The sequence below is a fragment of the Pyrus communis genome, chromosome 10, assembly GCF_041283825.1.
Source record: "Pyrus communis isolate YQ-2024b chromosome 10, ASM4128382v1, whole genome shotgun sequence".
Lineage (NCBI taxonomy): Eukaryota > Viridiplantae > Streptophyta > Magnoliopsida > Rosales > Rosaceae > Pyrus > Pyrus communis.
This window is the reverse complement of record NC_142574.1, coordinates 7,235,414-7,256,781: the sequence shown is the minus strand read 5'-3', so window position 1 is coordinate 7,256,781 and position 21,368 is coordinate 7,235,414. Positions and strand designations below refer to the sequence as shown.

Here is a 21,368-nt window from a genome sequence, read left to right as displayed (position 1 = left end):
TCTTTATTTGCCCCCAGTTAGCAATAGAATTGGGGGGCATCAGAGAATACCACTAAGATGCTAAGCCAACCAACGAATTCCCAAACAGTCTTAACTTATAATTAGGATTGTCTTCAAATGCCATGCAATGATTGGCGAACTTGAAAATATGATCTCTAGATGATACACTACCATCTTCTCCACTGAAATTTGGAAACACGGGCATCTTGAAGTTGAGGGGAAAAGGATTATGCTCATCAATATACTCAAGATATGGCTTCTGATAGGTGATCCTGAACAACGGACGAACATGAGGTTGAGCATTCTGGACCACCATCATCCTTAACTCAGCTAACTCATCTCTAAGTTGCTGATTGGCTGTATTATTAGGCGGGGTATGAGGGAATTCCCACTTCGGGCTACTATCATTGCCCGAGAAAGTTTCTTTGTTTGGGTCGGGCTTTCTCCACTTGGCCCCTACTCCTTTATTAACCAATGGTGGTGGTCTATAAGGAGGAGGTTTGTCCATGGTTGTAAACTCAACTTTCCCACTGGATTCTCTGATTACTTAGGGCATCCCATACTTCTTTCTTTCTCTCTCACTATACCCCCTAATATCTAGTGAGAATAATAAGGGGTCGGGCAACTCCGCTTCCAGGATCTCCTCTAACACTGGCTGACTAATTCTAAATCCTTCCTTGTTTTTTCCTTTATTCTTTTTTCCTCAAGCAAAGGAAATAGGGGGATAACTGGTTCTTTCTCAGAGCTTGCCTTTCTCATCATTTTCCTGGCATAACAATTTTTTAGAGTAAAGTATTCCAGATCTAATCTTCTTTGTAGACTCCCTATTAGGGAATAGAGTCTACGCACTTCTCCTCTGGTTTCCAGAGTGATATTTGCCATAGTTTTCATTACTTGTATCATGGTGGCTTGCAAGACTTCATTGGTCACCTTTTCTCCTGACTTCTCAGATAGAGTCGAGCTTTTTGGAATGGCTGGTCCTCGTAGGGAGGGGAAATCTTCTAGATGAGCTGTCAAGCTTGATCTTGGTAGACACTGGGGTAGTTCGTATTCTGTGTTCCACCTGAAGGTTTTCTCCTTCTTCTTTCTTCTTGGCATACAAGACTAGTATGTTGGGTCCCACTAAGTGTGCCAAAACTATGTTCTATCAAAGATTTCTCTGGAAAAGGAGCCTCATACCTCGGCACTTTGGATGTGTAGTCGGGCTTTTACTTGTTGATGTGCTACAAGAAGAGGACAAAGTTAGTTCTGAAAAGTGCCTTTGTGGGGCCTTAGGTGTAGGCCTTGAGGCTCACAATCAAAACTAACTAAGTGCTAGGCGTGCCACTGCTATCTCAGTATAGCAAATGTAGAACAAGTGTGTTTTAAATTGATTACTTGTGCCCCAAGTTAGTCAAACTTCTTGTTATCAAAGGATTGTCGTGGATGGGTTAAGTCCATGTTAAATTCTTTTTCTTGCCTTGTAAACAAGGACTTTTAGTTCATGGTCTTGTACATACAAATGAAGAGAGTCCAGAGCCCTTTAAGTTGTTATTGTGGTTCCAGATTATGTATGTTTGTTTGTTTGATTGATTGAGTGTCCTTGTCTCTGGGGCTTCTTCTTCCTTTTATAGGCAAACTAGCCCGACTATTGTAACTTTTGCTTGTCTGAAAGCATTTGGAGGGTAGTGAGTCATCACCTTTCTTACTTGCAATGCCACTAAAAAGTATTCTTTGGCTGATAGTAGGTTAGTCTCTATCACTTGTTGCTTTACTTGTAGACACATGACTTGTGTCTCTTGGCTGAGAAAGCCTCAATTTACTTCTGGGCTCGATGCTAGGCTTCGGGCAAATTCCCTTTTAATTGGCATCTTTAGGCTTTCTTTCACTTAAACCCAATGTTCAAATATTAACCCAAACACAAAGCTATCTATCTATGTGATTAAAGAAACACAAAATTAAGAATACTCTGCACAAAATTAACCCTCGCTGGCACTACATGAGTAAATCAATGATTAATTGCCAAAATAGTAACCTTTGAATCGGTGTTGGATTAAAAATATAAGAAAACATTAAAATTAAAACTATTTCTTGGTAAGTTAAAGAAAAAATCAATTGGTCTTCATACAACAGCGGAACTGTAAAAACGGATCTCGCGACACAAAGTTGGAATTTGTTTTGCTTTAGTCCGTAACTTACTCGTTTCGGAATGTTTATAAGGGGAGCCTGCATGCAGACATATCATCAGCAAGCTTTGTTCTTACCCACCTTCCTTCGTAAGATACAAATCATCACAAATCCAAATAAACGCAAGTTAGCAGAGTACTGGCGAATTGTTAAGCACTTGAGAACTTGTGTTCTGAAAACAAAAGATCCAAATCCTATTCCCAAAACAAAAAACAGCACCTTGGTGAATGAATAAAATTCTCGAGTAATAGCAAATTCTTTCATTGACAAGTGATCTCTCTGTTTTCTGTCTGTCTATTTGTCTATCGATCTCTAGCTAGCTCTAACAATGGAGATGGCTGACCAAAAACCTCAAAATACTGAAGCCTCAGGCCAGAAGACTATTGCAGACTTTGATCCCCCCAAGGCCGCGAAGACAAAGAAGTTCGCTGTTGCCTGTGCCATTTTGGCTTCAATGACTTCAATCTTGCTGGGCTATGGTAAATTTAATTGTCCATTTACTTCATGCATGTGGATTTTTCTTTTGGTATTTTTTTTCCTTTTTATGTGTGTTATTACGTTTTCTTGATTTCATTTTTACATACAGATATTGGTGTGATGAGTGGAGCGTCACTCTTCATCAAAGAAAACCTGAAAATCACCGACGTACAAGTTGAAGTCCTCAACGGTACTCTGAACCTGTACTCTCTCATCGGTTCCGCCTTGGCAGGAAGAACATCCGATTGGATTGGCCGACGATACACCATTGTCCTCTCTGGAGCCATCTTCTTTGCTGGAGCCCTCCTTATGGGATTTGCCCCCAACTACGCCTTCCTCATGTTCGGCCGATTTATTGCTGGAGTTGGAGTTGGTTACGCTCTTATGATAGCTCCTGTCTATACAGCCGAAATCTCTCCAGCCTCATTCCGTGGCTTCCTCACATCTTTCCCTGAGGTTTGTTTTTTTGCTTGGTTATCTCATTGTATACATTAATCCACTTTTAGGAAATATGAATAATCAATAAATTTGATTTGTTTCAAAATATGCAGGTGTTTGTTAATGTTGGTATATTACTTGGGTACGTATCCAACTATGCCTTGGCCAAGCTCCCGATCCACTTGAACTGGAGGATCATGCTCGGCATTGGCGCAGTTCCCTCTCTTTTCCTCGCCGTCGGCGTCCTAGCCATGCCTGAGTCACCACGCTGGCTCGTCATGCAGGGGCGACTCGGAGACGCCAGGAAAGTCCTGAACAAAACTTCTTCTACCCATGAGGAGGCTGAGCTCAGACTAGACGAGATCAAAGAGGCCGCTGGAATCCCAAAAGAGTCCAACGAGGATATCGTTCAGGTTTCGAAGAAAAGCAAAGGTGAAGGCGTATGGAAAGACTTGTTCCTTCGGCCCACCCCAGCTGTCCGCCATATTTTGATCGTGGGAGTTGGTATCCACTTCTTCCAGCAAGCCTCCGGTATTGACTCCGTCGTGTTGTACAGCCCCAGGATCTTCGAGAAGGCTGGAATCACTTCCTACAATGACAAACTACTTGCAACCGTAGCCGTTGGAATTGTCAAGACCATTTTCATCCTTGTCGCCACCTTTATGCTTGACAAGTTCGGACGTCGTCCTTTGCTTTTGACCAGTGTGGGTGGAATGATCTTCTCTCTCTTGTTGCTCGGTGTGGGTCTTACAGTCGTCGATCATTCCCACAGCAAGGTCCAATGGGCCATCGCTCTGTGCATTGCAATGGTAATGTCCAACGTTGCGTTTTTCTCCATCGGGCTTGGACCCATCACCTGGGTCTACAGCTCAGAGATCTACCCGTTGCAGCTGCGCGCGCAAGGGTGCGCTATGGGAGTGGCCATGAATAGGTTGATGAGCGGAGTCATCTCCATGACGTTTCTTTCATTGTACAAGGCCATCACGATCGGTGGTGCCTTCTTCCTTTATGCCGGAACGTCTTCGATTGCTTTTATGTTCTTTTACACAATGCTGCCAGAAACACAAGGCCGAAGCCTCGAAGATATGGAACTCTTGTTTGGCAAATACCATAAGTGGAGACAAGCGAATGCCATGCTCAAGAAGAAGGAAGCTGCTGAGAAAAGCCAAAGCGCTTAAGAATAATAGGGCAAAAAACGCTTACCATATTTTTCATATTTACGTTTGTACGACTCTCTAATAGAGATGGGACACACATGTTGATGGCCCTTCCTCTATTAGAGAGGTAGTACAAGTGTCGTGTGAAAATTTTGGTAAGTGAATGCCCTAAGTTTTTGTTCTAAGTTTTCTCTTATGCCCCAACGTTCTTGCAACGGGGCTGCTCATTCCGTCGCCTCCCTTTGTGTTCAATAAAGGAGGCGTTCGTCGTTGGGACTTGATTGCTCCTATTTAGCTTTTCAATGTACTTCGTTTCGGATGTCAACGTTTCAATCCGTACTTAATAAAAGCTCTATTGTTTCAACAAAATACACACAAAAAAGTGCAGTGCTTAATTACTGAATGTACTTAATGATGGCTGTTTATCATTATAAAAGTTTTTACTTTCAAAATTTTATTGGTGTTTCGGTGATATGTAGCTCAAACTCACTCTTCACCTTATCTTCTTAATTTGTTAAATAAAAAGATCTTATATGGAACAAAGAAATAAATTTAAGATGAAATGAACTAGACATGCATGTTTATACAAGGATTGTTCTTCTTGTAAACACGAGGCTTGTAGTACCCTTGCATCGAGATTTAGTTTTTGATTCTCCTTCCTGTAGTTTATAACTCGAGTAGTTAAGAACATGATCTAAATAATTATTTATTGTCTACTATTCCAATTCCCCCTCAATGTAGTTTGTATAAAAGAATCATCACTTTAGCCCTACTATAGTTCCTTCTTCTAATTCGTTTTCCCCATTGACGATTATTACTTGCACCTTTTTTCAGTTAAAGTGCGGACGGACATGCAAAAGAGTGCGAGGCTGATTTCTTTTTTCATAGATCCCCTTTATCCTTCATCTTTCCCTTTCGTCCAGCATCTACCCTAAACTTTAGCCAAAAAAAATTACCTTGACGCATGAACTTCCAAGTTTTAAGCACTAACAATTGAAAAAATTGTTTGATTAATGGAGGTTGTTATTTGGTACCATATTCTTTAGAGAGAGGGTGCACAAGTAGCGTATCATATTGAGTACGGGCTCGAGTTCAGGTGTAAAATTCACGAGCGGCATTACTTGTACAGTTGTACTTGCTCTAGTTATATTTCTTACATCGGTTATGCTTGCAGCCGATAAGAAATACCGCAAAAGATGCAAATACTCGCTTGAAAAGCAAGCAATAAAGCTCAAATAACTGGAGAGTGAATGCTGTGAGGCGATGTTTATGGTCGTTAATCTACGATGATCCGTTAATGAACTCAGGTTACTCACTGCGACTAATGAACTCGATATCGACGACGGATGTAGGAACTTGGCATCACTAAATAATTTACTGATCATAACGCACTGCATATCTTATACATAAACGAGAGTACTGTTTACATATCAATCGTTAAAACATACATTCAACGTAAATAACTATGACCGCAAACAGGCTGGGACTTGTGGAATTCTTGTATGACGCATACGTGTTTGGATCGGTTATCCGAGCTATGAGCTTCCAAATGCAGTGTCATTTACCTGTTGGAACAACAACAATACACAATATGTCAACCAAATACTAAAAGATTTCAATGTCAGATCTCGGTGTTTATCATTTAACCATACGACTAAATCAAATCAATTTCTTTAACCAGCAAGAAGTTATAGCGCACCATTGCAAACTTGTCCAGTATCTCATGAAATCATTAGTTTATTTTCAAACTATTAGAAGAGATGATAATTAATTAGACAATCCAGACAAACGCCACTTACCATAGTTTTGGCGCACGGTAGTGAACCTATAGATGGCTTTAATAAGGGAGCCATATTTCATCCACTTCAATTCTCCCATGTGTCTGTAAAGCGAATATGGGACAATCAGTTCAAGAAACAAAATGTGTGCAAATAGTCAATACATGTAGGGAAAAAAAAGGAATCACACAAGACAAAGGAGATAAGTTTCTGAGTCTACGATAAAATCAAATGCAAGTCTAACATGCAGCTGTGCCTGTATATGGATGACCTAGAGACAAAGATTACCCAGCCCAAAATAAGAAAAATTAAGTTAAGGATTGCTATTGAGAAACAACTGACAGCGTGATTGCCAGCCCTATTTAGAATAGTTATTTCAGGCCAAGAAAATAATTAAAAAAAATACTTTCCGCGTCCAATTATGCAAACGGAGGGTCTAGCCCTTTAGTCTCGTTAAAATCCTGGAACCAAACAAATGGGACACCCACCTCCCCACAAAACTCATGGAAAGGTCTCCTAATCAGGGTATAGGAAAAAACTGGCAAGAGACAAGCACTAACAATGAATCTGATAAGAAATTTCCTTAAGGCCCCTTTTCGTTCTTTAAAAAATCATTTCCTACCAAACAGGAGATAAAATTAGATCCACTGCTAACTTACAGCTACGTAGCTCTTGCAGACAAATCTTTTGGGATATTTAAATTAGGACATACTGCAGAAAAGAACCCTTGACATAAGTTTCGTATGCTCATTAAACAGGGCAAACATTTTGTTAAGAGTCGACCAGACGAAAATCTTGGAAATCCCAATAGACAGACTATAACAAAATTATTATTACTATAATACGTTTGCGCGCGCACACACACACACATGGATATGTATCTATTATACACAAAAAAGCAGGCTTAAAACTAGGTATTCTCTTCAGCTCTGGCCTATTGTGTGGTTAAAGGGTTACTCCATCCTTCCCTTACCATCGCTTCATGTTTAAGTTTCAGTAAATATCAAGTGCACATATACAGGAAATTACATAACTAAATGCATCTCGCCAATTTGCTTAGAAATACTCACATGATCTCAGTATATCGGATTCTCCATGCAGGGAAACCAAGGTGGCATCTTGCAGGTCCATAAACTAATAGCAGGTCAGGGTCTGGCCCCCTGCAACCTGAAAGCAGAATACCATAAACACCCAGAAGGTCAAATTAAATTTTTCAGTAATCATGAATTTGACTGTTGATGAAACTGACAATAAAACATACCAATAGCTTTTAGTGCCTCGTCCATGTTAGGTTCTGTAAAGATTTTCTCTTCGTGATCTCCAACTAAGTTGGCCAATTTCAAATACTTTGCAAAAAGTAAGTTAGCTGCTTTGGTCACAGCTTCTTTTCCATCAGAGAACGACGAAAATTCCAGAGCCATGCGCTTTTGGTCAAGTAACCCTTCATCACCATCCTGCACATAATGGATGCTAAGTTGGTTATAAACTTTGGTCTTGTCATAATGCAATATATGTTCATTGTGAAAGACACAAAGTACTCATCATATAATATTAAAGAAACACAAAAGAAGACTGCTTTGCATAAAGTTAACCCCCTGGGACTACATCATAAACCAATTACGAATTACTAAGGTGGCAGGTTCATACAAGCATCACCTAAAAAATATAGTACAAAAATAAAATGAGATATTACAATTAAAATAATTGATTGGTTCTTGGTACACTTAGAATGCTAATTACTTCAACAATTTAAGTGGCAAAATGTAGAACAAGAAGTAATTTAGGGACAGAATACAGCACCTCAAATTCTGTTGCATTCTTCAGTTTATTCAAGATGGCTCCTTTTGATTTCTTCAAAACTCCTAGGATCAAAAAAGAAGAAGAATTAGCCAAGGTTGGAATACATATATCACATTGTTGCCTACCAATAGTAGAAGGCATCTGTCATCAATCAGAATAAGAAAGCACCATTACCTTCCGTATCATAAAGGCACACACGCTTCACGCCAATAGCTTCTAGCCACTGCAGAAGCTCAATAACTTTTGAAGTTTGGTAAGCTTCTTCACTTTCTATCACAATAGCCAGGTACTTTAGCTTTCCCAAATCAAGGGTTTTGTAGTTCTTGAGTACTCCACCAGAAATAAGATAGCTTTCGAACACAAAAGCTAAATCTAATAGAAAGTACCATATGCTAACAAAAAGATGTAGAATATGCCATAGGAGCACAAGCCCAAGATTGCCAATCTGCAGCAGCCGCAACCCAGGATTAACGTTGACTTTAACATCAAAGTAAGCATTTAAATATGCATATGAATCAGCCATATTCATGTAAAGTTCCCCCCAAAAACAACAATTAATTCCACTCTGAAAAAGAACACGTCCTTTTTACGCTCATAATCATCCCATAAGATTATTAACTAAATTAAAACTCATTAACATTACAATTACATGACAGAGCAACAATATTAATTACACAAAGTTGTCATCCAAAAATAAAGCTTCAAACAAAAGAAACTTATATGGACTTACTTGAGCAGCACAAAAGGACACCCTCTGCATTTCCATTTGAAAATCCATAACTCTGAAAAAAAAGAAAAACAAAAATCAATTCAAACCCACTTAAACCCAACAACCCAAATATTATTATAAATCTAATCAGAGACTAATCTGAAATCCATAACATCTGCTTCCGGATAAGAAAATGGCTTTAATTATCTGAAATACGATATCAATTGCTATTATAAAATTGTGTAATAGGTTATGTCGCCTGACAAACTGAGTTACAAATTCATATTGGAAATGTGAGTTTTAATGACATAAAAATTTTAGAAGGGTTGAAACCCTAATCAAGTTGACCTTGAATTTGACTAAGATGGGTTTCCGTGATTATGTGCTCCCTTAACTCCCGCGTTCATGTTTTGGATGAATAGCGGGCTCAATCTCGAAGCTAACATCTTTCTAAACTAAAAATCCTGATAAACTTTGGGCAGAATTTTATTGTTTTGCCGTCATTTCGATATAACAATACATTCAAGCAAGTTCAAACTTCGGGAAGAAACCCAAAATTTGAACAGATAAAAAAATCTAAAATTCATGCTTATCAGGATTAAGCTACAAATCAAACCTAAAAATGAATCTTAACTAAACCCCGAATTCCCAATTAGAAAAAATAAATGAATAAAAACAAAATAGGAAAGAAGAATAGGTAGATTAACGATACCTGAAGGAGTAGGAGGGTGAAGCTTTGAGGAGGAAGCTACGAACCCTAAATCCCAATTTACAGAATCGGTGATGATTTATCAAGCTTGGAAAAAACAAGACTCAGAGAGGAAAGTGAGAAGCTGCTGTGTGGAAGCAAACTGAAGCTTCATCAATATATAGAGGATGATCGGAGAACCGAACCCAGAGGATGTGTGTGTGTGTGCGCGCGCGCGCGCGCGCTGGGATTTTGGGTAGACGATTTGTGGTTGCTGGGTTTTGATGTGGAATTTGTGGATTGTCATGTTTCACACTTGTACATGATTTTTTTTTTGGTTCACGTAAATTCCGGCTTTTTTTCTGTTCAGGTCTTTTGTGCCGTCCAACAGCTTTTGAGATGATAATTTTTTTAAAATATAAGTGGAATTAAAATATATATTAATTAATGAATATCTGCTTCAGAGAATGAAAGGCAACGAAGATTTCTAAATTGAAATAATTGGATTGAAAAAGAGTTAAATTTACGAGAATTAAAATTCAAATTTTCATAAAATGTAATTATTAAAAATGTTTTGAAATTGGAATACAAATAGTAAAGATTTCACAAAACTATTTGAAATATAAATCAATATGATTACTAAAATACTCTTGTATCGAATCAAATAATTTATATGCCACTTGTTGTAATACAATTTTATGTATAATATCAAAGTATAAAGAAACTCAAATTGCTTTTTTGTTTCACAAACACACTAAGAAAAAGTGTGACAGGTATGAAAAACTTAAGATGTCCAAAGGGTTTTGATGGGTTAATATGAAAGGCAATCTTGAAATTTTAGAAATAAATTAGGGTACATTCTGGATTACCTCAACAATCTGAAATTCAAATACTACCAAACTGGGAGTCTAATTGCTCCAAATTTTGGAGTTAAATTTCAAAATTTATGTGAGTTTTACCAATTTTTTTATTTCCTAATATTTGAGAAACATCAAAGTATTCGATAATTAAATTTAATTCTATTTTTTATTCTGATTACGCTTATGGAAACGTGTTGCTAGAATCGTCTAGAAAAACAACAATAAGACACGGCCCCATGATCTTTCATATGGTACGTGGCACAATTATATGTACTTTTGCTAGAACATAAGAGTTCTTATTATAATACCGCCTACATCCTTGTTTAGTATTTTGAATTGGATTGAAATAAATAATTTTTTAATTTCAGTGTATATTGGAGATGAAAGTGAATAGTTCTTTGGTTAAAGAGACTAGGAAAATGTCATACTACGGTTTAGTAGTATTCCTCTTTACTTGTAAGTGAGAAGTATTAGGTTTGATTCTCGCCAAAAATGAATTTGAACCACATTATTACTAGTGCATTATGAGACTATATCTACCACCTCTCCCTTAGATAATATCGGTTGTTAAAGAAAAAAAAAATTAAGTGCAAGAACAAGTACGAAAGTGTGAACTAGTGACTAAAGTATTCTTCTTCAATCCGGTAAATAACTGATTAGTAGATTAGACAGGAAAGAAACTCATTCCTTCTAATTCTACCATTTGAGAGAATTAAAATGGATAAGTTTTACTATAATCCGAGGACTTTAAGTTTTTCATTTCTTCCACACTAATAGGTATTTTTACCACCTTCAAAAATAGGGATAAAAACACACAAAATACTTGCAAGAGAACAAGGTAATTGTAGTATAAACGGCTCAAGCAAGGTCACTTTCGCAGGGATTGAATGAATAATTTATGTTTAAAACCAACTCCTAATTAATTATTGAAAACAAAGTTTGGAAAAAGTTGATTTTATGACCTAGAATATTAAAAACGAATTTTAAATTAAAACAAATAAATAACTTGACAAAGTAAAGAAAACAAAAGGAAATAGTTTTGAAAACCAAATTGTAAAAGCCTAAGGTTCCACCGTCCCTTAACAATCATATGTAGATTTATCAATTACTTATGAATTACCCATGCAACTTTGAAGGCTATGTTTTCCTAATGCATATTCTACTCGTGGTATTCAAGCTAGAACGTATATCAAACATGCAATCCGTCTGTGGTATTCATAGCAAATATAAACATGCATGACTCATTAAGCTTTGTGAAAACCCTTTGAAAAACCATGCAACCCGTAAGACGTAGTATTCATCCTAGGTGAAATTACAACTATCAATCACAAGAGGCAATACTCAATCCCCCGGTGGTATTCCGATCGAATTGCATCCGATTACTTATCTAAACATTCTAATAGTAACTAAGAATTAAGATATAGAGAAAGTTTAATGCACAGTGATTAACAATTCAAAGCATGCATGCATAATATCATAAGCAATTAAATAAAAACTACATATTCATGCTAAGACTCCAGGCATCGCCCTAGCAAACGGAAATTAGTTACAAACAACCATAAAACAAAAGGAATTTTATTGAGATAGAAAAAAGATAGAAAACACTTAGAAAATAAACTTCAAAAACCCTCTAGAATAGTGTGTGCGTTCTCCTCCAATGTTGCCTAGAGAACCCTAATGGGCTAACAAGCCTTATTTATACTACTAGAAAATAAAACCCTACCTTGAAAAGGTCTTAGAATAAAACTAGGAAACATAATTAAATGATAAAATAGAAAATAAAAGGTTTCCTATTTGAACTAGAATTCGGAGTTCTTAGAAAATCACACTCTTGACTGGTCAAATCAACTCCGATTTGGTCCCAAAAGGTCTCTTTAGAAAGCTAAAGACATCCCCTACAAATTCTCAGAAGGAATCTTCCTCAAAATAAGCCATCTTGACTTCCAAAATACTCAAAACGTCCAAAAACGTCAATCTGGAAAAGCTGCGCACTGGGCCTTTATTTCATCGCCACCAATGGCGTAGCCACCCACAAGGCTAAGGTGGGCTGTAGCCCAGGAATGTTTTCTGTAAGGGTAGTGTTATCCATACACTCATTTTTACTTCTTACACACATCTCTTAATTGCCGGTTGTTCAGATCGAATGAATTGAACATGATCACTAACAAAATATTAATAAGGCTGTGTTGGAAGTAAAATGGGTTTGTGAATAGAACTATTCTTTTGTAAACTCATGCTTATAGCCTACTCAATTTCAATACAGATCATTATTTAATGTATATTTAGTAGAGGAGAGGTAGTAAATAATACATTTTCTAATAAAAATTATAAATTAGTTCTATCTTCAGTCCCCCTTTATTCTATTCTTTAAAGAAAAAGACCATTTACCCTATGTAATTTAGTTTCTGTGCTTCTTACTCAAGAAAAGATTAATAAAGTTCTTTAAATACACAATTAAATCCCTATCTCCTCAATTCTTGACTTTCCGTTGCAATTTTCCAATGAATGTCACCTTTGGTACGTTCTTAATCTCTTTATTTAATTAGTAGGTCAATTATTTATATGGTCCTTGAATTTATTGGTTAGGATTATGATTTTGAAAATAGTTTATATTATATTGTTGTTCTTTTATATTGATTAATATATAATTTTATATAAGCAAAAGAAATAAACATATAATTTTATGGTATTATTTTCAACTAGCCCACCCAAGAAAAAATCCTGGCTCTGCCCTTGATCACCACAGTCAAACGACTTGGTAGAAAAATCTGGAATTTTGATACAATCATCTTGAAAAGCACACGAACATCCTCCAATTAGAATCACTCCAAAATTCATCATTTTGATCACTTTTTGCTCGAGAGGAAATCCAATATCCTACATTGAAAATATATAACAAAGTATCAAAATTCTACCTAACTAATAAATTAATACTAAAATTAGGGTAAAATATATAGTATAATATCGACTCATCACCCACCATACTTCAAATTTGGTGATTGGTGCAATTCGACTTTAAAAACTATTAATCCGCCTTTCGATCTAATGATACTTCTCTTCCTAACGTTAAAAATAAAATTCAAGTTTGACTCCCCAAAAGCCCCCACTGATGAAACAAATCACAAAGCATAATGCATCAACTTCAGCATCTGGTTGATCTGAAACTCCATGTAGCTAAACCCACAAAAATTACAAAGAAAACAAATGACATAAAAGGGAAAATGTGCTATAAACAAAGCATTAGTTGCTGTTCGCGGCTCTTGCCCGACTGTTACAAAAAGAAAACTCCAAAACAAATACTCCCTGTCGGTGTGTAACAATACATTAGGCAAGAAATGGCAGCTCTATGACTCTAAGGAAAGCCTTTATCAACCGAATAGCAGAAGGCAGAAAAACATGGACAAGGAACCTCATATCACTGCCGAATTCACGACACTGCATATCATCCAAACGCTGGACACGGAAGCTTGTTTTCTCAGCTTGCTTTAATGTATTACAATATTCGCATTGCCAACGGCCATGCCCATAGACAGAACAGTCTCTTGCTAGCTTTAGTATATCAGTTCTCCTTTGCTCTAATGTCGCAAAACAAAACACTCAGTACCAATCCTTCTAGTATATAGTATTACTCAACTAAATGTCAGAGCACAAAAGAACAGACATTTTAAGATAAACCGAGTTTTAGCAGTTTTTGAAATCCTCAATCATTTACAATTGTATGCATAACAAAGAAAATGGATTGATAGAAAGATTTAAGCATACAAGAGGTTTGAACTGACTAAGAAATACCAGATATATAAATTTTCGACTTTCCATTCGAAATTGTACGCCCAACAGTTGTCTTTGATGAAAGAATTTGAAACACAAATATACAACAGATTCATTTAGAAACAACAATTTTCAGGTTGTGTAGATATAGAAATAGATCTACAGCAGCCGCCAATACAATAAATAGTGAGGCACCTACTTCAGAGAGATTGCATGCCTACATGTTTACATACAAAAACGAGAACAAATATCATGATGATTTAGGTGAGCTAATGTCTGCACATCTGATACGCATAACTTTCAATGACCAATTCTTGTGTCTTCCCCACCATTACTTAAGTACTAAGTTTATTAAAAGAGCCAATGCAGTACAACCTAATTACACAAGGAAATTAGGAAGTAGCAAAACCTAAAAGCTACATTCAAAATCATTTGGAAGGGATGGTCAATATTGTGCTCGGAAAAATGCATCCAATGAATCCTATTATCTTCTCTCAATACAGGGTAAGAAATCAAATCACCTTCATACCTATTGAGCTGAATCTTCAGAGAATCTACCATCAAAAGGAGTTGACGGATGAGAATGTGCCGTACCAGCAGCAGTTCCAGAGCCATGTTGAAGTTCTATAACAAGCCATCGAACTGCTTTACTCATCTGTTCCAACCGAACCGCACTAATGGGTGGCAGACCAGTTGTGCTGTGCCCAGACTTCCCAGCCACCAAGCCAGTTGCCTCATCCACCAGGCACTCTGAGCCAATCCTTTGCTTCACAGACTCCACAAACTCCTCCGCTTGATCACAAGTGACTCTGAAAAGTTCCCACTTCTGCTTAAAATTCTCAAGAGCAGCATCCGTGGCTGCTGTTTTCTGGCCACCAGAAGTTTCCTTGGATTCGAGCACATTAGCTGCTGCAACAACGAACTCTTGGTATGCACTATTTAGGGAATCTACAATGCTGTCCATTTTGAGGCTCGTACTTCCTAATGAATATAGTACAAATGTTAGGAAATTATGAACTACTGAGGGAAGCTAATAATTTACTTCTCACTTTATACTCATGCTGAAACAACAATACAATGAAAGAGAAAAAAAAAAAAAAATCTTTAATTTAATCTCTTTTTATCTATATAATTTGAACAAGAATTTCGTGTTAAATCACAAATCCTATGTCACTTCAAACCTGGGTTTACATTGCATACATTCAAATAACAAAGTCCATTAAATGCAGAAACTAAATTCAAAAAGGAAAACATTTTACAATATGATGGTAACATACAAAGACCGATCAACATTCACAAATCTCATAAAATTAAACAGAAAAGCAACCTAATAAAAAGAGGATAGTCAATGATGCTTCCTTTTATGGGGGTTTCCACACATACTTCGAGAAATGACACATTATTCAGCAAAACCAACGACAGTCAATAATGTTTCATGTTACATGTCTTACATTTACAGTCTTATCGTCAAAACGTATAACATGACACAATATTCAGACAACCTTACCCAAGCAGGACTCAACAAGGAAAAGGCTAAAGTAATAGCAGCTTTCTTTTATGCCACCAGATCTGTTATAAGATCCCCAATTTTATGTTCCAAGCTATGTACCAAGCATGGTTAGTACACCATTAACTACATAAAATGAATACAGGCTATTGCGCATACAGATCAATGAATAGAATAGCAAGGAATTGAGTAATTAGATCACCGAATCAGAGTCCTACCAATAGAGTAACAAAGAACACCTTTAAAAAAGTAAAGGAACATCAGAAGCCAAAGTTTAACCTAATCACAACTATTTTACATACAGACCAACGAATCATCCTCGTGTACCTATACTTTGACATATGACATACCAACATGTCAATAAGTTTGTGAAAATATACAGCAACAAGGTATTTCGTATCCAAACCCTGGATATAAGGGTCAAAAAACTATTTTATAAATGCAACAATTTCCGCGCAAATCCACTACAGCTCAACACTCCTGACTTCCTTATTCATCCTCACCTCAAAGCTTCCCCATTTCCTCCAAATAAAAATAAAAATTCAATCCCTTCTTCGACAAAAATACAAAGCAAGTCCCATAGAGATCTAATGTAACATCCCACATCGCCTAGGGGAGTGATCCTTAATTGTATATTCTCATCCCTACCTAGCACGAGACCTTTTGGGAGCTCACTGGCTTCGAGTTCCGTAGGAACTCTGAAGTTAAGCGAGAAGGGTGCTAGAGCAATCCCATGATGGGTGACCCACTGGGAAGTTGCTCGTGAGTTTCCAAAAATAAAATTGTGAGGGAATGATAAGCCCAAAGCGGACAATATCGTGCTACGGTGGAGTCGGGCTCGGGTTGTTGTAGGGCCCGGGCCGGGATGTGACATCTAAGAAGAATTTAAACTCAAATGTTAATAATTACCAGTAAATTCGAAATGCTATTTTGATATCTCTAGGGGGTGGGATTAAGAATTGAAGACATTATTAATTGGTGTTTAAGCGAAAGTGCAATTATTTATATCCGAAAGAAGACCTCTTTATCATTTGTATTTGGAAGAGAAATACACAAAAATCGAAACACCCCATTTTCTTACTTTTAATTCTCTGTTTGAAAAATCCCAATTTTTCCATTTCAAATGGATCGAAAAAAATTAAGCAAAAACAAAAAACTTGTTCAAACAATGGGATCAGAGACTTTGATCATCAATGAGTTGTGCTGCTACTGCCATTATACTAATGTGCACAAATACTCACAAAAATTAGATACGAGAAAATCATAGAGCTTTCAACGGATTAAACGATAATAAAGTGGATATGATTCAACACAAAAGCTGGGAAAAGTAAAACATCATACAATCTCGGCAAAAAATACAAAACATACTAAACCCTGAACAACGAAATTGAAAGAAATGACATTACCTGGTGAGGAAGCTGCCGATTGTTATTGAAGATTCAGAAATTCGAAGAGGCGGAAATATTTACAACTGAGAAGAAGAAACAAAGAAATTCAGAAGATATGAAGAGGGCTTGGATTCGATGGGCTATAGGGAGAGACGAACTTATTTTTTAGCTTTCAAACATAAAACTCGTTTTTAATCCTACTTTTGCCCTTGAAACTTCATAAAAGCCACGTATTATTTTCGAAACTCAAAATTCGTTCAGATCTGCTTTATTTCTGATTTTTCATAGGCTTTTTAGCTAAAATAATTTCTGAGATTTGCATAACTTCTCACTTTGGTCCCTAAGATTTCAAATCAATAGAAGTGGTCCCTGAAATTGTCCACCATCCATCATTTTGGTTCTTCCATTAAAAACTCTATTAAGTGTCCCAGAGCTCTTGGTCGGAAGTTTAGATAATTTTCAAAGTTTCGTAACTCAATCGTTTCTTAACCAAATTTGACCCATAATATATCAAAATGAAGATAGAAAAGTGTAGAATAAGATTTTACTATTTGGAAACCCAATGGTTTCTGCAGATTGTCGGAAAATAGCCTCAAAGTTGGCTGGTCCGAAGGAAAACTGAAAACCTCGCCAAAAACTGGGCAAATTTTAAACATTCATAACTTCTTCAATACTCAACGAAATGAAGTGATTCAAAAACAAAAACCATACTTCTCGACGAGATGAAGATAATGGTACATTTTTTAATGGCTAACTCGCCGTGGTTTGGCCGGAAAATGGCTCGAAAGTGGCTATCTTGTCTTGAGTTAGCCAATTTTGAGCCATTTTCCGGCCAAACCACGGCGATTTAACTACTGAAAAAGGTACTATTCTCTTCTTCTCATCGAGAAGTATGATTTTCGTTTTTGAATCACTTGATTTCGTTGAATATTGAAGAAGTCATGAACATTTAAAGTTTGCCCAATTTCTGGCTAGTTTTCCAGTTTTCCTTATCTAGCAATCATTAGGCTTCTAAATCCAGTTTTCCTTTCGGACCAGTCAACTTTGAGGCTATTTTCCGACCATCTCTATCAATCATTAGGCTTCTAAATAGATATAATTTTATTCTATACTTTCCTATCTTCATTTTGATATATTATGGGTCGAATTTGGTTAAGAAACGATTGAGTTACGAAGCTTTCAAATTTGCCCAAACTTCCGGTCAAGAGGCCCGGGACACTTAACAGAGTTTTTAACAGAAGTACCAAAATGATGGATGGTGGACAATCTCAAGGACCACTTCTATTGATTTGAAATATCAGGGACCAAAGTGAGGAGTTATGCAAATCTCAGAGACCATTTTGGCTAAAGAGCCTTTTTCATATGAAGGTCATGTGTCCATTTTCTAATCCACGTCAGTATATTTGACTCTTTTTTTAACAATTAAACGATATTATTTACACTAAAAAGAAAAGGGTAGATTTAACCTCTCACTTATACGACAGCGTATAGCGAATTTGGAATTTCATGAAATAAAGTGGCAAATTTTAAATTTTAAAAAATAAAGTGAGATTAAAATCAAATTTCATGTTGATTAAAAATAAGGAAAACTAATGAAAAGAGCTTGAGACTTTGAGTTTTAACGAAAATGACAAAATAAATTATAAAGTAAATAGTACCATTATTAACTTTTTAGTGTAAAAATATGATTTTTCGTTAAAATGAACAATACTGAAAACTTTTATTTAAAAGTCTCTTAAAAATAAGCCTCTGCTTTTAAAATTCGACAACCCAAGCTATTTGGCAAAATATGCGACTTTCTTATGAGAAACTATAAGAATTTTATTTTTTTGGGCCATATAGGTGGGTTTTTTTTTTTTTTTTTTTCTTCTTCTTCTAAGAATTAAGTATCCAAAATTCCTTAATATTTTGGTGTGATTTCAAATTAGTCTTTAATTTTTTCAAAAATTTCAAAAGGGTCCTCAACATATAGGAAATCTCGCTTTTGTTAACTACCTACATGACATTTATGATTAGATTTTTTATAAGGCTTGTTAGCCAAAATGGTCTTTGAGATTATTATAACTCCTTAATTTAGTTCATGTGATTTGAAATCTATGAATAGAAATGGTTCCTAAGTTTGTCCACCAGCAATTATTTTGATTATTCCATGAAAAATCTATGTTAGATAAGGACCATAATGACAAAAATACCCTCAACTTAATAAACAGTGGACCAAACTTAGAACTAGTTCTGCCAATTTTAAATATCAGAGAACAAAGTAAAAAATTATGTCAATCTCAATAATCATTTTAGCTAAAAAAATGTTTCCTAATGATATTAGATAAGTTTAACTTTTGAGATTTGTGTAGTAAATAACTTGAGTCAAACTTCATCAAACGATAATTAATAAGATGGGAAGCAAAAGTGGACTCCATTTGGTGATATCTTACCAACTTGGTCTCAATGGGTTTGTGACATTGAAATCCCCTCACCAAACAAACACAGCCTTCAACTGTTTCTTTGTTCGATCAAGTTCAAACATTGAACACCCTAATCCAAACTACGTACAGCAAGATCACAGTATTCATGGAGCAATTTTGGTCCTTCCGGATAACATCGCGGCAGTTCAATTGAACCATGCATTGGGAAAATGCCCCATTGAGTTTTCACTTTCACTTTCCAGCTTTGAGACCTGCAAACTCCAAATGGCGAATCGCACTTTACTGGAACGGGAAACCGACACCATTTCCTGTTATATTTAAACAAACATTACACTTCGGCGCTGTAGAATGAGAAACCAACTCCCACTCCAGTCATGGGTTCCGGGCCTTCCGGCCGAACAATCGCGGCCCCAAGGTAATCATGGATTCCGGCCATACAAATGCAGCCCTAAGGCAATCATGGATTCCAGCCAAACAATCGCGGCCCTAAGGTAATCCAAGTTAGGATATGGTTTTGATAGAACAAGGGCAGTCCAACACAATGTGAAAATGGACAGCGGGAAATGCGGAGAATCTCACATCACATAATGGTAAAACTGACAAGGAAGATGGTACAAGGAAAATACATATCAAAATCTTGACGCAGCAAGCAGTTTCAAGGAAAAACTACGATATGGGAAACTAAGTTGATGATGGTTGCCACCTCCTGACCCAGTCCGTCAAAGTAGACAGATTTGTCGAAATGTCTTGAATGCTATCACTCTTCAAAGGAATCACGATATCTTGAGGGTAGCTCTCTTTTGCCTCCTCGAGCAGAGTTTGAAATATTTCACATTCAATATTGTTGGAGAGCTTCGAATTCGAATACCCTCTGTCACGTCCAAAAATCCACAAAACGGGACACTCGTAAACACACGGTTGTCCACATGAAGGAAATAAAACAGAAAAGAAAGAGTGAACCAAAAACCTACCTTCGAGTCAAACGGTCGTACAAGACAGTGTTGTCAGTCTGAAGCACAACCACAAGATCAAACCATCTCTCGGGGAAGAAGTCGCAACCATGGTAGTCCACTATGTTCCCTCCTTCTTCCATTGTATCCTCAAGCTCATCGCACACCAGGTCTTCATTGATGACGTAACAGTCTAGCTCATCATCCCAGCCGTCATGAAGATTCTTCGCTTTCACCAAATCACCCACATTGATGTGGCGGAGCTGCGTTGCCTCCGCTAAGGCGGACGATGTTGTTGTCTTCCCTGTTCCTGGCGTGCCCGTCACCAATATGTTTGGCCTTGTCCTCACCATGACTCTCTAGTCTGCTCGAGGGCAAAGCCTAGATTAGAGGCGGATAACCTAATACATAATTAACGATAACATTTTTTAGTCCTATAGATAAATACAGTGACAAGATTCGCAACACAACAACTATCTCGTTGACAAAATCATAAAGCTGCAAATAATTCATAATAGCACTTTCAAATCTTCAAAAACCAACACAAGCAATCTTATAGTCTCAGCACACCAACTCAACGAGAAACCCATTTGTTACTAAACATAACAGAGCTATAGCCAGTGGTGTAATAGTCAGAACTTGAAACCTAAACAAAAAAGAAACCCACAAACAGTTAAATTTAAGGAAAACTAATGAAAATTGTTAAGTTTTAACAAGGGTAAAGTGAATAATACCATAATTGACTTTTTTGTGTAAAAAAGTAGTTTTTCGTTAAATTAAACAGTACCGGAGCTTTTTGTTAAAGTTTTCTTGAATTTAAATTCAAACTTCCGGAAGAAACCCAAAATTTGAACAAATAAAAAAGATTCCAAAATTCATGCTTCTGAGCAACAAATATACAAGGGAATATGTAAAACAAATGAAAGGGGGAAATTGTTTTCATGCTTATCACGATTAAGCTTAATAAACCCCAATTAAGCCACCAATCAAACCTAAAATTGAATCTTAACTAAACCCCTAATTACGGATAAGAAAAAAAAAATAAATAAATAAAAACAAAATATCAAAGAAGAATAGGTAGATTAACGATACCTGAAGGAGTAGGGGAGTGAAGCTTTGAGGAGGAAGCTACGAACCCTAAATCCCAATTTGCAGAATCGGTGATGATTTATCAAGCTTGGAAAAACAAGATATATAGAGAAAAGTGAGAGCACGGAAGTAAGGGTAAATTGGTAATCTTCCAATGGAAAGAAAGGGTA

General features: G+C 36.6%; 4 protein-coding genes and 1 long non-coding RNA gene across 10 annotated transcripts; 2 read left to right on the top strand and 3 right to left on the bottom strand.

The window, feature by feature from the left end:
* Positions 1 to 2,222: 2,222 nt before the first annotated feature.
* On the top strand, positions 2,223 to 4,607 carry LOC137730144 (putative polyol transporter 1). Its single transcript, XM_068469210.2, has 3 exons — positions 2,223 to 2,645; positions 2,753 to 3,099; positions 3,195 to 4,607. The coding sequence occupies exons 1-3, from the start codon at positions 2,495 to 2,497 to the stop codon at positions 4,257 to 4,259; spliced, it is 1,563 nt and encodes a 520-aa protein (XP_068325311.2). The 5' UTR covers positions 2,223 to 2,494; the 3' UTR covers positions 4,260 to 4,607.
* Positions 4,608 to 5,611: 1,004 nt separating this feature from the next.
* On the bottom strand, positions 5,612 to 21,290 carry LEW1 (Undecaprenyl pyrophosphate synthetase family protein). 2 transcript variants are annotated; one of them, XM_088677650.1, is made up of 8 exons: positions 21,202 to 21,290; positions 8,547 to 8,598; positions 7,991 to 8,261; positions 7,817 to 7,878; positions 7,278 to 7,470; positions 7,087 to 7,183; positions 6,038 to 6,120; positions 5,612 to 5,803 (listed from the first exon to the last, which is right to left on the bottom strand). In XM_088677650.1, exons 2-8 carry the CDS (start codon positions 8,592 to 8,594, stop codon positions 5,796 to 5,798), a joined length of 762 nt encoding a protein of 253 aa, XP_088533776.1. In that variant the 5' UTR covers positions 8,595 to 8,598; positions 21,202 to 21,290; the 3' UTR covers positions 5,612 to 5,795. The 2 variants fall into 2 exon arrangements, with proteins under 2 accessions (XP_088533776.1, XP_068323493.2); XM_068467392.2 differs by lacking the exon at positions 21,202 to 21,290 and adding an exon at positions 9,238 to 9,601.
* On the bottom strand, positions 12,662 to 16,942 carry LOC137729305 (mediator of RNA polymerase II transcription subunit 32). 4 transcript variants are annotated; one of them, XM_088677652.1, is made up of 3 exons: positions 16,755 to 16,934; positions 14,363 to 14,822; positions 12,662 to 12,950 (listed from the first exon to the last, which is right to left on the bottom strand). In XM_088677652.1, exon 2 carries the CDS (start codon positions 14,803 to 14,805, stop codon positions 14,371 to 14,373), a length of 435 nt encoding a protein of 144 aa, XP_088533778.1. In that variant the 5' UTR covers positions 14,806 to 14,822; positions 16,755 to 16,934; the 3' UTR covers positions 12,662 to 12,950; positions 14,363 to 14,370. The 4 variants fall into 4 exon arrangements, with proteins under 4 accessions (XP_088533778.1, XP_068324311.1, XP_068324309.1 ...); XM_068468210.2 differs by having other exon boundaries at positions 14,371 to 14,822; XM_068468208.2 differs by lacking the exon at positions 12,662 to 12,950 and adding an exon at positions 13,206 to 13,648 and having other exon boundaries at positions 14,371 to 14,822; positions 16,755 to 16,942.
* On the top strand, positions 14,810 to 16,923 carry LOC148693450 (uncharacterized). Its single transcript, XR_015952226.1, has 2 exons — positions 14,810 to 15,940; positions 16,228 to 16,923. It is a non-coding gene; the product is annotated as an uncharacterized LOC148693450 (long non-coding RNA).
* AAK6 (P-loop containing nucleoside triphosphate hydrolases superfamily protein) lies at positions 19,724 to 21,341 on the bottom strand. Of its 2 annotated transcripts, none has more exons than XM_068468368.2 (3): positions 21,202 to 21,341; positions 20,131 to 20,510; positions 19,724 to 20,030 (listed from the first exon to the last, which is right to left on the bottom strand). In XM_068468368.2, the coding sequence occupies exons 2-3, from the start codon at positions 20,460 to 20,462 to the stop codon at positions 19,841 to 19,843; spliced, it is 522 nt and encodes a 173-aa protein (XP_068324469.1). In that variant the 5' UTR covers positions 20,463 to 20,510; positions 21,202 to 21,341; the 3' UTR covers positions 19,724 to 19,840. The 2 variants fall into 2 exon arrangements, with proteins under 2 accessions (XP_068324469.1, XP_068324470.1); XM_068468369.2 differs by having other exon boundaries at positions 20,131 to 20,473; positions 21,202 to 21,276.
* Between the last annotated feature and the right edge of the window lie 27 nt (positions 21,342 to 21,368).

What these genes read in the sequence shown, in the direction of transcription:
- LOC137730144 (XM_068469210.2), top strand. Translation starts at nt 2,495, where the DNA reads ATGGAGATGGCTGACCAAAAACCTCAAAATACTGAAGCCTCAGGCCAG. An exon ending in TTCAATCTTGCTGGGCTATG is followed by an intron (nt 2,646 to 2,752) that starts GTAAATTTAATT and finishes TTTTACATACAG; the next exon opens with ATATTGGTGTGATGAGTGGA. An exon ending in TCCTCACATCTTTCCCTGAG is followed by an intron (nt 3,100 to 3,194) that starts GTTTGTTTTTTT and finishes CAAAATATGCAG; the next exon opens with GTGTTTGTTAATGTTGGTAT.
- LEW1 (XM_088677650.1), bottom strand. Translation starts at nt 8,594, where the DNA reads ATGGATTTTCAAATGGAAATGCAGAGGGTGTCCTTTTGTGCTGCTCAA. An exon ending in AGAATGCAACAGAATTTGAG is followed by an intron (nt 7,471 to 7,816) that starts GTGCTGTATTCT and finishes CATTATGTGCAG; the next exon opens with GATGGTGATGAAGGGTTACT. An exon ending in ATCCGATATACTGAGATCAT is followed by an intron (nt 6,121 to 7,086) that starts GTGAGTATTTCT and finishes TTCGCTTTACAG; the next exon opens with ACACATGGGAGAATTGAAGT.
- LOC137729305 (XM_068468208.2), bottom strand. Translation starts at nt 14,805, where the DNA reads ATGGACAGCATTGTAGATTCCCTAAATAGTGCATACCAAGAGTTCGTT.
- AAK6 (XM_068468368.2), bottom strand. Translation starts at nt 20,462, where the DNA reads ATGGTGAGGACAAGGCCAAACATATTGGTGACGGGCACGCCAGGAACA. An exon ending in TACGACCGTTTGACTCGAAG is followed by an intron (nt 20,031 to 20,130) that starts GTAGGTTTTTGG and finishes TGGACGTGACAG; the next exon opens with AGGGTATTCGAATTCGAAGC.